Source organism: Nesoenas mayeri (genome assembly GCF_963082525.1).
Source record: "Nesoenas mayeri genome assembly, chromosome: 1".
In the NCBI taxonomy this organism is placed as follows: domain Eukaryota; kingdom Metazoa; phylum Chordata; class Aves; order Columbiformes; family Columbidae; genus Nesoenas; species Nesoenas mayeri.
In genome coordinates, this window is record NC_137541.1 from 127946339 (window position 1) to 127961243 (window position 14905).

Sequence of the window (14905 nt, forward strand, 5' to 3'; positions counted from 1 at the left end):
AACCAACAGCTACCCCGATAGGCAAGACAACTCACTTCTGGTCAGTATCATGAACTTTCCCCTAGTTTGAAGACCCCAGACCCATTTCCAGAAGAGTCTTCCTAATTAGCATGAAGAGCGAGTAGAGGGAGGAGATGAACTGCTCACATGTAAATGAACTGGGTTATAAAATGACCCCACAGGTCTTCAACGCGTCCACCCTCCCTTCACCAGACATCGCTGGACCGATAACCTGTGGAGTGGTGATATCTTACTCTCTTCTTCTCTCTCTCATATCTTAGTTTATATCTTACTCTCTCTCTCATATCTTAGTCTTTCTCTCTCTCTTTTCCTTTTTCTTGAACATATAAATGTAACATCATTTTAAGTTCTGCTGTTAAAGTCTTTTTAAGTTTTGTGTTTTAGTTACTAATTGTTGCCAATCCACCATTTGTAGAAGTTCTTTTGCTGTCAATGTATTGATAAGTTTTGTGATATTATAACATACTTTTGCCAAGTCACTAATCACTGTAATTTGTATTCTACCACACGCTTTTAGTAAATTTGTAATTGGACCCCCGGAGTGACTGTCTGTCATTCACTTCGCATTGCCACGTGGAATTACCCAGAGTTAACTCACACCTGATCTCATCTGTTGAGTCAGAGTGCGTGTCACGTTCAGAGTTAACTCATCCCTCATCCCATCTGTTGGGATGGGACAAGGCTGTTACAAGTACAATAATCCATCTAATCAGGAAGTATCCGGAAAACTCTACCATCATCTGGTAGGAATCTTCAAGGAACATCTTTGTGGGGTAATAAGAGTATAGGGCAGGTAAATATGTAGCCAAGAAGTTGACTATGGAAGGATTAATGGGTAGAAGTTGAAAAGATTCTGGTTATTTGTTAAAAAAACCCCTGCATTATTTGTCTTTATTCATATCTGCAAGTGAAATTCTACTTCAATATTATCTACTTCAAGATACACAAATGGATATAATGCTCATTTCTGTAGATGAAGCACATGACTGTCATGGCTACCTCAAATCTGTGAAAATTCATAGTAGGACTGGTGGAGGGAACAGTAAGTTCTATGTAGTTTGTCTGTATGTCTGCAGTCTTACAGACAAAAATTATTGCATAACCAAAAGGCTAAAAGAGATGTTGTTAGTGAAGAGTGTTCACATAAGTTTGAGAAACTGATCTGTACAAAAGTAAAAACTGTGTAACAATTAAAAATTTCACAGACAGGACAGAGATTTGTAGAAAACACATTCTGTTATTTCTGTTCCAGGTGGTTGTGCATGTGTTACACACATTTTATCATCTACATTCATTACATATGGAAAATATTCAATGACTATATATATATCCTACAATCAAAATGTAACAAATAAACATACCATAAACCCATACAAAAATCCAGAATGCAAACTGACATATTTAAAAGAGTGACATGTCAGTGTCTTTTAGGGAACTGCAGTTCACAGGAAACAAATTCAAATTTTGACTCTTCACGCCTGTCTTGAAATTTTAGCCTGACATTTTATTTATGCTAAGAACAGTCTCAGATATTTTATGATCTAACTGACTGAGGATCACCCCAACAAGGAAAGAAATGTAATTAAACCAGTTAGTTGTTCTTGCAATAGAAGTGTCATTGAGGAATTAAGTAATCAGCTTTATGCTATTCTGAGACAGCATGGAATGGCATTTGGGTATGAGATGTTGATAGCATGGTATAAACTGCTGTCAAGTAACATTTGCAACTTTAGCTCCCTAGGATCTTCCCATTCAGAAAGGGTCTGTACACCAATTCATACTTGGTCACTTCTTGAACGTCAAATCAAAGCATAAGCTGAAGTGCTGTGCTTGATAGGAAAGGACAGCTGAGTCAGAGCCAGAAGCTTCACATCTTGATTCTATTAACCCAGGCATGCTGGCTTCATACAAAAGGAAAAATGCTGTTACTCTTTCTCTTACTGTAAGCAGTGGAGAATTAGGAAATAGCTATCTTATGGCATAACTTCTATTCAGAAGCATTATTTGATATAAATACTATGACCCTAACTATGACCAGTTTTCTTCTACAGAGGTGTTTCAAAAAATGATTGAGAACCCAACCGAGAAATGTAATCAAGTTACCTAAGACACAGTCTATGAATCCAGAACTAAAACCAAAAAAGACACTTATACCTCCATTGCCATCCATGAAGAAGCCCAATACAGCTATGAATAATGAGGGCTGTGAAATATGATCTGTTCTACAGGCATCTGGGAAAGGATGGATCTTGGAAGCTGCAGGACAATGAACTGCAAAGCCTGACTATTAGGAGAGCTACAGCACACAGGAACTGGAACAGTAAATGTTATTTAAACCACATAAAGACAGCATTCTCACAGATATTACAGTGTATGCATAAGAAGTCTATCAGATGAACATAATGAGGAAATTATGCAATTTTTAGTTAAATAAGAGGAACTGCCTAAAATGAGGGACAATAAATAATCCTTTCTCCAGCTTACCTTTTATAAATGTTTGGTCTTTAAAGCACCATAATTTTATGCAATCAGTACTTGAACTATTTTGCCAGAGATCTCACTATCCACTCTTACCATTTAAGGAAACATATTTGCACATAAATGATGGGTTCATTCACATTGGTCTGATGAAGTAGCCATTATACAAGGGTATTTGTGAGAATCAGGATTGTTTTTTCCCCACTCAAGTTTAGCAATCATTCACTGTTGTTATGAAGAGCAATCACACTCACCAGCATTTCACCCACATCAAACACAACATTCCTATTTTTAAAAAATCAACAATACATTTTATTCCTAATGACTACGGACAAAACCCAAGATTTTCTATCAAGTGCTATATACAAGAAGAAAAACTCTTTCGTGGATTGAACCTGATAATATGTCCTTTACTCCCAGATTTAGTGACTGGCACAACCATATGCTCCGATTTTGGGTATTAACAGCTCAAAGACGAATCGGCAGAAATGGAGTTACAATGATCTGTTACATGTCCCTCATAGATCAAAGATCTGCCTATAACTATTAATCTGTTAATGACTTATGACTGATTTCCTTTGTCTCAAGCTGCAAAAGAGTGAAGTATGGCAAATGCTGCTTTTTTTTCTGCTGCTTTTTTTTTTTTTTTTTTTTTTTACCCCAATGCATTTTTCTTTTAAGGCAACACACACAATTCTATACATTTCAGGGAAACACTTTTCCAAGTAATAGAAACATTTTAGGACTTCTCCTTGCCACCATCCAAAATGGTCATGAAGTTAATGGAAGTTGGACAGCCAACTTTTTCTTTTAATGTAGTTTCCAAAACATACGATTAATACTCACAAGTAAGCTGCCTTTCCTTCTTCCAGTTCTTTACTTTTTCCACTTGAACCACTCTTTTTCCCACAGATCCTCCTGGTGATGCACATTAGCAATCCACATTGTCGTACAAAGAAGCAGCTAACATCAGTCACAACCAGGATTAACAAAAGGGCTGCCACTCCCAGGCCAATGACAGCACCAAGTCCAAGACCATTAAAGATAGTGTCTTGAAGGAAAGAAAATTAAAATTTATTAATAAAATTCATCCCAAAGAGTACCATTTGCTAAAGCTTTTAAGCTGTAGTCCAGGAGACTAAAGGATGTTTAGAAATGAACCATTCAGAAATTAATGAAAATAAACCGTCACGAAGATTAAGCATTTATACAACCTGATATAAAAAAAAAAAATCACACACAAAAAAATCTTTTCTATATAATATTTTCCCAGTGCTAAAATTCCAATAGGGTCACAGAGCGCAAATGACATTATTTAATAATAAATAACATAACATTGTAAAACTCCAAGACCACGAGTATCATTATGCAGCCTAAGAAAATAATTTTAAATGTTGAACATATATAAATATGCTGATATATTTTCCACATTTCAAATATAACTTATTAGCAGTGTTGCTAAGCAGAATTACTGAAAGGTTTATGAAAGTGCTAAAACAGTATTTATTCATGCAAAGTCATTTTTTTTGAATTAAAATAGAATGAAAAAAAGTCTCCAAAGAAATAAATTCAAGCTGTTTAATCTGCAAACAATTGCACACACTTAGTCTTAAATAAATTAGTATGAGGAAAACTATGTATATTATTAAATGATCATAGAGTTAGGACCTCATTTTGTATAGTCTTGTACCTTGAAAATACATTCATGCACTTCAAAACAATGCCACACCTGATTTTGCCTTCTGCATTTGCATTATGAAATCTGATGCTTAGCTATTTTTACTTCATTACAAATCTCAGGGGAAAAAAAAAAAAAAAAAAAAAAAAGTTTTGACTCAGTTGACATTCCATAAGAGATAAAAATGCTACAGACTGTTTTTTTCAATAGTGTGATTCTCAGAAAAATAGCTATTGTGTTTGTGTGTGAACTCAGATGATCCTTATGAAGGAGACGACTTGTATCTGATCAATAAACTAGGGAAGAAAAAGGTGCTACCTCAGTAGCAGTTCATGCTAGTTCAAGAAGGTGTCAGTCTAGTTCAGAAATCTGCTAGTGACAATTGGTTGGTGTGAGGTTATGTCCTGAGCAAACTTCACAGGGGAGTGGAACTGGGTTTTCTGCACCTTGGTGTTGCACATCAGCACTGCATACTTAGTGGTACAATGCCTTGGAGTCAGCAATGCAGTGGCACATTCCCATTTGCATTTATGCCTGTTGCCAAAATAAGAGCAAGATTTTTTCTGACGGGAAGTTATTTGAATCATGTCATAACAGACACCAAAACTTAATATAATGTAATATAATATAAATGTTTTAATGGGGCTATCACTATCATCTTCCTCTTCTTCCTCTACCCCTCTCTGATACAATGTGAGCTGTTTTTAAATTAAGAATATAATTCAAGCTTTCATATTTCTGTGTAAGTAATTTTTAAGAAAATATCTATTTACCCTTTCAAATATAACACAAAAATTATTTTCTTGAGGACTTCTAAATCAGTGCATGCTAACAGAAATATATGCTTTGTTAGCCTATGCGACATAACAAATGGAAAAGTAAAGAGTTTTTCAAAAGAAGAACATTTTAATTCTTATGCAATTGATTCAATTGTCTATTGTATAGTTTGGTTTCTTATTGAACTATTTTTCAGAAATTTTTTGTACAATAAAACAGAATTCAAAGGTTATATATTTACATGGATGGATAGGCAGATAAACTGGCAGATATTACTTCAAAGTTATTGTCTTTTCTTCAGAACGACTTAAAAAGTGCTATGTAAGTAACAAAAATAATGGTACAGAAATAAAACAATGTATCGTTTACATATTGCCCCATCAGCAGTGTTGGAAGTTGACATTTCACATTTTCTTTCTTTATATAAGTATAACTTCTGATACATCTTCCAAAACTTACTTTATCCATATATCCACCCATCTATCCGATGACTTCCTTTCTAAACTTCAGTCATTTGTGTTTACTGATATGAATCATCAGGAAGTTATAAATATTTACTTCTAGTTTTTTGAAAAAGCTCATGTTTGAACAGATATAGAGTCCCATTCTCGAGACATTATACAGGAAAATTTTCCTCTCTATACCATCTTAACCACTAAATAGAACCATGGAGGATAAAAATTATGGTCTTTTAATCCACATTTTAAAGAGTTTCAGGGTTGTTTTGTTGCTGTTATATTTTTAGGATTTTTTTTTTTTTTTTTTTTTTTTTTTTTAATGCAGTGTTAAGAATTCTTCACCATGTGGAGACATGCTTTTCTCTGATGTAAACAGCATTTCCAGTGTCACTGGAACATTGTGATGTGGCAAGCTTCCCACCCTGAATGATTCAGTGACAGAAAAGCCTACACAACATTTTCACTGACAAGTGAAGGAAATGTTTATAATACAATATTGCTCTTTTGCACAATGATATTCATATTCATTTGCTGTTGTGGGGAAGACTTTGTTTTTTATTTTTATTCTCCTTGGTATTGGTGAGACATCTGAGACCTACATATTTGATGGTTACATATTTTTCTATTTCTTTATGATTGATAATTTCCTTTGCATTCAGAGCTCTTCAATCTTACTACTGCCGTATTTGCCCCAAGTCCTATTTTTCCTATTTGCAACCCACCTGTTCCTACAGGTATCTGTTTCACAGCACTTGAGAGTCTGACTTCTTATGATTGCCACTACTTTTCCAAATAGTACATCTACATTTGTCTCCTTCACCTCCCACACCCCAAAGAGTGACAGGAACATGGTCACATGCTCTGGCGGGACCTGGAGCGTGGCTATCATCAGCCTTCTCACCTCTCTTAGGCTCTTCATGTCCTTTCTTCTTCTGAAGACAGGCAGAAATTGGACCATTATGTGTTTTAAAAGCATCTGCATTATGGTATATTTTTAATCTTCATGAAAATATGTAAAAGTAATTTTCTAAAAGTTCTTCTTTGATTTAGTTCTGTTCTTGCTTAAATTATTGGGACTTTGTACTGGTCTACCTTCTTCCACAAAAGTCAGCTGTAAAACTACTGTCAATTACGTTCAAAGGAGACTTTGGCTTGTCCTGACTGCTTTCAAAAATCATATCTTAATATATCGATGGTATCACAATAATGTGATTTTTTTTCTTAATAACTCATGACACTAGAAGTACTAATTATGTGACTGAATTAAATGTTAACGTAATGCTGTCTACAGCCTTCCATCCAACTTTGAAAAACACCTTTGTTATCAAAAAAGTTTTTCCCTAAATGAAATTCTCTATTGTGATAGTTCTTAAACAATGCCAAAAAGCCCACCATAAGCAGCAATTATTTTTTCTTTTTTTTTTTTAGTGTTCTTTTATGTAGCAAATGGACTCAAAATACCACTTCCACTTCATGCTCTACAACAACAAAGTATTTATACATTATATACCTTCTTTTTCTAGTTGAAAACACACTTATTTTAAAGTATAAAAGTTTAATGTTAATGTGAGAGACTCAGTTCTTAACAATTTTGTGAAAAGGCTTATTGTATACCTGACTTAGTAATTTAATCATAGTGAAGCCTTTTAAAACACTGCTTGGAAAAAAAAAAAAAAAAGAAAGAAAAAAAGAAAAAAAAAAGAGTAACTTCAACAGTTCTGAATAAGTTTTAATAATAATTTGTCAAAAATATGCTAAATTTAAGCTAATATGCTTTCTGATATCTAGAATGTGGCATAAACAATATAATACTCCTTGTCATGATAATGAGGGAAACGGTTTCATATAAGTTCTTGTCAATGAATAGTTATGGAAATAAAATTACAAAATTTTCAGAAATGCATTAAAAAATGAAACAAGTTTCTGTAAATGGCAGGGAAAGTGCTGGCAATTTTCAAGTTCTCACTCATTTGACAAGTTGCATTTCTAACTTCTAACAAAATAACTGAACATTTTTGCACAAATCATTATTTGAATAATGGGAAAAAACAATGAAGAACTTTTGCAAGTAAAACAGAATTTCCCAGAGAAGAGAAATAACCGGAAAGATAAATTTTCTGGACCCTCAAAAGTAAATTCAGGGTGAATTCCTTTAAGGAGTCTCTATCAGATACTCTGAACAGAAGCAGGCCCAGAGAGAGAGCCAGCATCTACAGTTGTGTATAGAGTGTATAGATACATTTTGTACATGGAAAACTACAGCTACTGCTTTTGCAAAAATAGCTGGGAATCTAATAGGCAACATTCATATATTCAGACTGATCTTACATGAACATTTGTCCTTCAGTCAAAATTTCTCTGTACTCCCACAGAATCCTATAGATTTAGTTGCTGGTACAATAAAATAATAATTGCAAGTGTTATACTAAGTATTCTCCTTGAGCAGGAGGTGGTTGGACAAGATGACAACCAGATGTCCTTTCTAACTTCAACTATTCAATGATTTTAAGTTTTGTTGAAAAAAATAAAAGTTAGCACCTTTTTGTGCCTTTCTTCCATTTGCAGGCATGGATTAAAAGGATAGATAATTCTATGTAGCCTTTAGCTTTTTACAGTAATGCACATTTTTAAGAAAAAAAAAAAAGAAAGCAATTCTATTAAGCATTTCCCTATGCTCTTAGGGTAGCACCTGGCAGCTACATTTGAAAGGGTGTGAATCAGTGCATGGGGATATTACGTGTAAGTTTGTCCTCTCTTTCAGGTCAGTCTGAAGCTAAAGTAGGAACTCTTCTTGAGCTGAAGTAGTTGAAAGTTATGAGCTAGAAGATGAATCTGAAAATATTGCACTGGATAGTAGCAGAATTAAAAAAAAAAAAAAAAAGGCATTGTCTTTTTTATTACCTTCTTGAACTGCCCTGTTATATTGACTCTTGCACTGCCTACAATGTTGTGTTTAATTTTATATCTGAGCTGGAACTTAGAATCAAAGGCTTCCAAGGATTATATACTTATTAAAAACCTCTAAAAAGATAGAAAACATAGATCTTGAAAATTAGTAGCTATTGACTAGCATCCAAAAAATCATGATGTAGTATGAAAAAATTAAACAGCTTTACAAGCTTTTCATGAGGGTCTAAAGCCAAGACCGTTGCCCGAACAAGCACTGTGAAGCTAAAGATCAGGAGAGCAGAAAAGAAGGACACACATCCAAACAACAAACACATAATTAGAAAAACAAAAGCAGCAACAGAAAAAGGATTTATAGAAATGTTATAGAATTCCAGACAGGTAATAAGCATCTCTAATACAGGCCCATCCCAGATATAAAAAGGTGTACTATGAGGTGTGTGCTGGAGGCAGGGTATTGCAAATACCCAAAGGATGGTTCTTCCTTTCAATCATTGCAATTACTCATTTGTTTCAGATGCTTTTAAATGGTTGATGGTTTTTCTTTCTCTTTGGGGATGTAAGTACATTAAAACTTGTGCATAATAAGTGGAAATAATTTCTCAATTGAGAAAAGAGTAATTCCTCTTTTAAAAATAATGGTGTCTGTTATTCATACTTCACTGTCTTTTAATGCTTTGCATTTACTCATATTGAAAATGGATATATCTAAATTATGGGACTTGCATAACTTCAATCACTGCCTGTCAAAATATTTTCCTCCTTCCAACAGGAAATGTCCAAGAAGGGTTTAAATGGAGCTGTTGCGTGCTCCAGCTCCTTAGATGTGGGTGATCGGGATGCAAGGACTTTGTGGCACCCAGCAAACCTCACAAGTTACAGGTACCCAGAGTGAACTCCATCTTCGGTAGCATGCAAGGGTAGCACGTAGCCAGCTTTTTTAGTGAGAATCATATGATGCTGGCAGACTATATTAATTAAAAGAGGAACCATTTCTTAGCTTTGTACAAGAGCTTCCCATTACTACACACTCCTGTGCCTTATTGAGATAAAAATAATGAGATGCAAAAAGGAGCAACCAACCACTGATCCCTCGCCGCTACACAAACAAGCTCTAGTAATTTGGCTGCCACAGCCAGAGCTGCATGAGCTGCTTTTAGCGATTTAAAACAATAAAATTTGGCTTTTAAGCCAGGTAAGTGCCCAGCAGCTACATGTCTACCTTCCAGTGAAATAAAAAAGTCAATGCAGTTGCAGCATCAACTTTTAAAAAAAATACTCTAATTCAGTGCAAACCTTTACTGGGGAAATATATAATGCAAAAGAGACCATGACAGTAAGTAATCTTCTTTTCTAGACCGTTCCTTAATACAAAAAAATGCTAACAAGGCTATAATTGACATTAATTTTAATGTTTTTTATTTCTCAGGGATTTTTCCTGTAAGTTTCTGCTAGGACAGATACTGCTGAAGGGCAGTGTACAAGCACACAATGATATGTGCTCTGTACTGTAAGACTGAATAATATGTTCTGACAGGCTTGACACACAGCTTCGAAAAATAAGTATTATTGATCCTGATTTAACTAACTAAAGAGAAGGTTTCCTCTAACTTTCTTCTACCCATAAATGACATATCTTCTTGGTCTACCACCTCTAATGAAATCTGAGCCCAATTACAGTGGAGTTTCAATGGTTCCACTGGCAGCAAGAGGAGCCACAGACAGAGACACACAGAAGGGATGGGCATTCACAGTCAAGGGAGCCTGTGGTGCCACCAGGATTATCAGTTAGAAGAGATGGGAGCCAGTGAAATGAGTATGCCTAAAATGGTATCAGAAATGTTGTGCTTTTCTGATACTTAGATTAAGTGAGGGAGATTTTCTTTATTATGGCAGAGATCCTTTTGTGAACAAATTTTCTGAAATTAATTTTTTCCTCTAAATTTTACTGGAAAATTTCTTTTATTATGACTCTTTCTGGGTATTAAGTAAGATAGACTTGGGTTCTCATTTACTCTAATGGCCCTTTACACCACTTTTCATATGAAGATGTCTTAAACAAAATGTAAATAAAATAGCTAAATAAAACAGATGTAATGTAAATATCAACTTGAGTATCAACAGTGTCTTGTCTGTGTGTGCTGAGGGATAAGAAGAAAAGAAGACAATGTTAACTAGAAAAAGTGTCCTGGGTTGTGAGAATGTTCTTTGGAGTTGTGCCTTATCATTTTTTAAGCAAAGTTTTAAAAATTACTCCTGGCATCTTCAAACTATCTCTAAGCAGCCTCTGAAGCATATCTAATATGCCTAAAGAGTTCTCAGGTAGCTACAGCTTCTTCTTTCATGTATTTACTCAGTCACCATAGTAAAGAGAATTTTTTTACTATTGCAAACTTCTATGGGAAGCCCCAGAGAAAACTGGGCAGAAGTCCTCATTCTTTCTGTGGGAGAAGCAGACACACAAGGCTGAGAGAGGAAACAGACTTCTAGAACCGGCTGCTTCACCCTTCAGCTGGCTAATTGACACAATTTTCTTGGTATTTTCAGGGCAGAAAGTGAGGGAAACCCTCCAATACGTGTGTTGGAAAGCAATGCCTTTTGCATTTGAGAAAGAAAAACTAATGGGGAGAGCAGAGAGAACAAAGCATTGAGGGGGCAGAGGTTGTTGCAATGATGGCAGCTTTGTGGAGTTTGTGGCACCAGCTCCATGCCCAGGTTTGATGTGGCCTCAGGGAAATGACTCAGTTTCTGTGTCCCAGGATTCTCCAATCAAACTGACAGCAGATTTACTGAACATGTCTCTTAGAGGAACTTCTAAGAAGCTGTGCAGATTAATTAAGATAGGCATGGGTATTGAAAATGTACACTTATGTGTGGTTCTAGTACTGCTATTACATAAAAGGTTAAATTATTTTAATTGCATTATTTGTGAGAATTCGAAATCGCACTGTGCGCATACCACAGAGACCTGAGATATTTTTGCATCTTTATAATGGATGACAGCTGACACCAGAGTACTGTAGTCAGGAGACCTGAAAAAAAAGTCGAACTACGTTGGGATTGTATTTGAATTGATAAAATATTTTGGGTTTGACAGCCCTTTCTTTTAGCTCTTTAAGACATAAGCAAACGTAAACACAACAGTTTTGATAATTATTACTTGGAATAATATTTTAAATGTATTATTGTTTTACAGCATTATCTACAAAAAAAGGAATTTATTATTATGAGTGCTGCCAGTCTGTGGTGCATGTTTTCACTTGAAATACTTACACTGGTACAACTGCAGTGTCAGCATTTGAAAGCGTTGTGTATCAATATAGTTTGTCCCAGTATAAAACACCTGCCTTTTGTGATATAATTAAATCAGTTTGGATCAAGTGCTCAGGCTCTGTATTTATACAGACATTTCACATTGCTTCATTAGGGGGGGTAGCATGGCAGCCACCCAATATGAACCAAACTAAATATTGGGGAATTCTAATTTTAATTTGTTTGTTTGTTTGTTTTGTTCACTATTGGATAAAACACTGAGGTTTACTGTTGAAACAAAAACATTTATATAATGTTACAAGTCTCTTCAGTTACAAAATACATTAAGGAGGTAATACAAGAAAAACAGTATTTATCAGCAATAAAGAAAATACAGATAGAAATGCTTTAAGTCAGTTTTCTTTATTACAAAAAATGAAGACAAGTTGCAAAAACTAAAATGAACTTTGAACAACAGATGAAAGAAGCACAAATTTACATACATTTCTTGACACTGTTCAGAAAGATGCTGAGGGACATTACATTTACACTATGCACACATTCTTCAGGCAGAAAGCAGAAAGATGACAGCAAGTACTGCATGCATGAAAGAAATCAGTGGAGCAAAGTGGTAGTGAAACATGAACAAGACGAAAAAAAATGCCGTTGTTTCACAAATGAGAATAAACTATTTTAAATTCAGACTTTTTTCTTGCCTTTCATACTGTTTTTGAAAAAGAAACTTACAGAAACTGCAGTGCTTGCAATATTTTTCACAGAAGCAGTTTTTAGTACATTGTATATATTTTCAAATGTAATTCTGTTGGAAGTATACACTCAGTAAGATTTACTTCACTTGTATTACAGCTCACTTATGTATTATAATTAAAATGATATGAAAATAACATATTAAATAGAAATTGTCTCTGCAAAAATGTTAAATGTCAAACAAATATTCACAGCTATTAATATCATACAATGTAATGGGACTATGGTGGCAAGAATTACTACTACATTTTCTCAGGACTTTAGACCAGATAAAAATGAATAAAATGTGTATTCCTACCTCAGACGTTTGATGTAGTTGTTGTAAAGCATCTAAACTTAACATAGCTCTCAAGTATACAGCTACTGTTTCTGAGCAGGCAAAGTTGGTATATTCTCAAGACTTGATATTTTACACCATTGGCTTTTTTAGGATGTTGTCATTAGGATCACAAGGAATAGGATTTTCCCTGTGAGTTTCCGCCACTTCTATATTAAGGCTGATAAATGTGTACCAAAGAAAAAGTGAAGATTCCTTATATGCCTGGAGAAACGGGATGGATGAAGTACAATGTGATAAGCTCAAATGAGCTCTAGATGTAGCAAAGATTTGAGTGATGTCATTATAGACCTCAGAAGCTACATTTGTCTTGATATTGTTCAAACTGCTTCCCAAAAGTAAGAGATTTTTTCCTTTTCTCCTAAAAAGCCTGAAAAAATGAGCAATTAGAAATCATCCACATACTGGACAATGGGTAGAAGACCGAGGCTATTAGCACAATCACAAATTGTATATGAATCTCCATTACCTCTTTAAAAAAATAAAATTGTTCTGTTGGGCTTAATTAATTAACTTTACATTTCCATACACATGTGAGTGGAGCTATTCACTTTAGGGAATGAGGTTCGCATGCTGGAAAGTATACAAGGTAAGGTCCAGGAATCTAACTGAGTATTGGCCATATGGTTACTTATTTAATTAAACCTCTATATCTGTTTATCTGTTTTAAACTATCTGTTTTTTATATGCACATTATACATTTTTACATCAGTGCTTGGCGTTATAATTTCATCACAAAATTAAACTGAATGTTATTTTGTTCCTTAATAATAATATATTTCATATACCTCATAAAAGCACACATATATTTTATTTCCAATGTATGCAGTATATGTGTCTTTCTCTGGACAATATTTTTCCTCTTTAGCTAGACAACAATTTGTATTCTAATAACCCTACTGTAATAAATGAAGAGTCACATTTGAAGTTGTATTCTGAAATACTTTAATTCATGAACGATTTGTAAATGTTAGTAACTTGTTAAAACTCTGGAAACAAGAAAGACAACAAGTAAAATCTGATTAGGAAAGAAGCCACCCTTAGACTCAAAAGGCTGTAAATCTAAACATTTAAAAAATACTGTTCCTTAGAGATATACTGCTACATCACAGAATAATCATTATCTTTTTAAAGTTTCTGTGCCATCAATTTGGATTTAAGGGATAAGTTCAATGTAGAATATTTTAGGACTTCAGTCTTACAGACAGTTGAATATTAGCATTTCAAAATATGTAACAATGTTGAAAAAATTGTAACATTTTACACTGTCAATCATAAGACCTAAAATCCCTTTCACAATTACTACATTTAAAGGAGCAAATTTACTTATCTAACATTTAAGTACTAATGACAGCAGAATATTAAATTCAATTTGTGAAGACATATTTATCATTTTAATGCAGTTTAAACTACAATTTTAAAGCTGTTCAGTCTATACCTACCAATTATAATTTAATTTGCCAATGTCTCTTTTCACATTTTCTTGATTCTTGTCTGTAGGAAGACAAGATTTTAAAATCTTCTTTATCTTCCTACAGATTGTACAAAATACGGTAAAACAATCTTGTTCTCATTGTTTCTAAAGATAGAATAATGAAACATTTTTAAGGAGAAATAGAAACAAAACTGTATTAGTTATTCATCTCAGGAGATACGTGACAATCCAAGGACATTATTCTCTTCCTCTTTTTATGTCTCATTACAGAGGTTTTGGGACACTGCCCAGAGCTGCCTGACTCAGCTGTCATAGAATCCTTATAATATTGGCTTAACTCATCCTTTTTGGACTTGGATGGGAAGCGTAAGACCAAAAGAAAAGGATGATATTAAAAGTACCTGATAACCTCGAAGTGCATAATGTGGAGGAATATAAATTGGAACAGACCTACGATTTCTCTCATTTAACAGGGAAAACTTATGTACTTTGCAGCTGAAGCTACTATCAGTTAGAAAAAAAGATAAGTGATCCAAATTTGTCTCATCCCACTGGCATTGTGACACTGAGGATAAAAGCCAGCTTGTCATTTATAATGTATATTTAGCTTCTAAAATTTCTCAAGGCTTTTCATTAGCTTTTTTACAATACATTTGGAGATTTCATAGTCGATCACTCCCTGTGCTCTAATTCCTGTCTCATCTTCTTATATACCTATCTGCAATGTTAGAATGACTTGCTAAGATAATAAATTTATGACTGGGAAAGAGTACTTCAAATATTTAACCAAAGTA

At 34.3% G+C, this 14905-nt stretch overlaps 1 protein-coding gene across 2 annotated transcripts in view; it reads right to left on the reverse strand.

Annotated features, from left to right (window-relative positions):
* Positions 1 to 14905, reverse strand: part of NCAM2 (neural cell adhesion molecule 2) — a gene marked incomplete at its 3' end in the record, with an annotated part of 289423 nt that overhangs the window by 7707 nt on the left and 266811 nt on the right. For both annotated transcript variants that reach the window (XM_080360461.1, XM_080360459.1), the window contains one exon: positions 3346 to 3550. In XM_080360461.1, coding sequence (XP_080216587.1) covers positions 3346 to 3550 — 205 coding nt within the window. The remainder of the gene's footprint in view (positions 1 to 3345; positions 3551 to 14905) is intronic.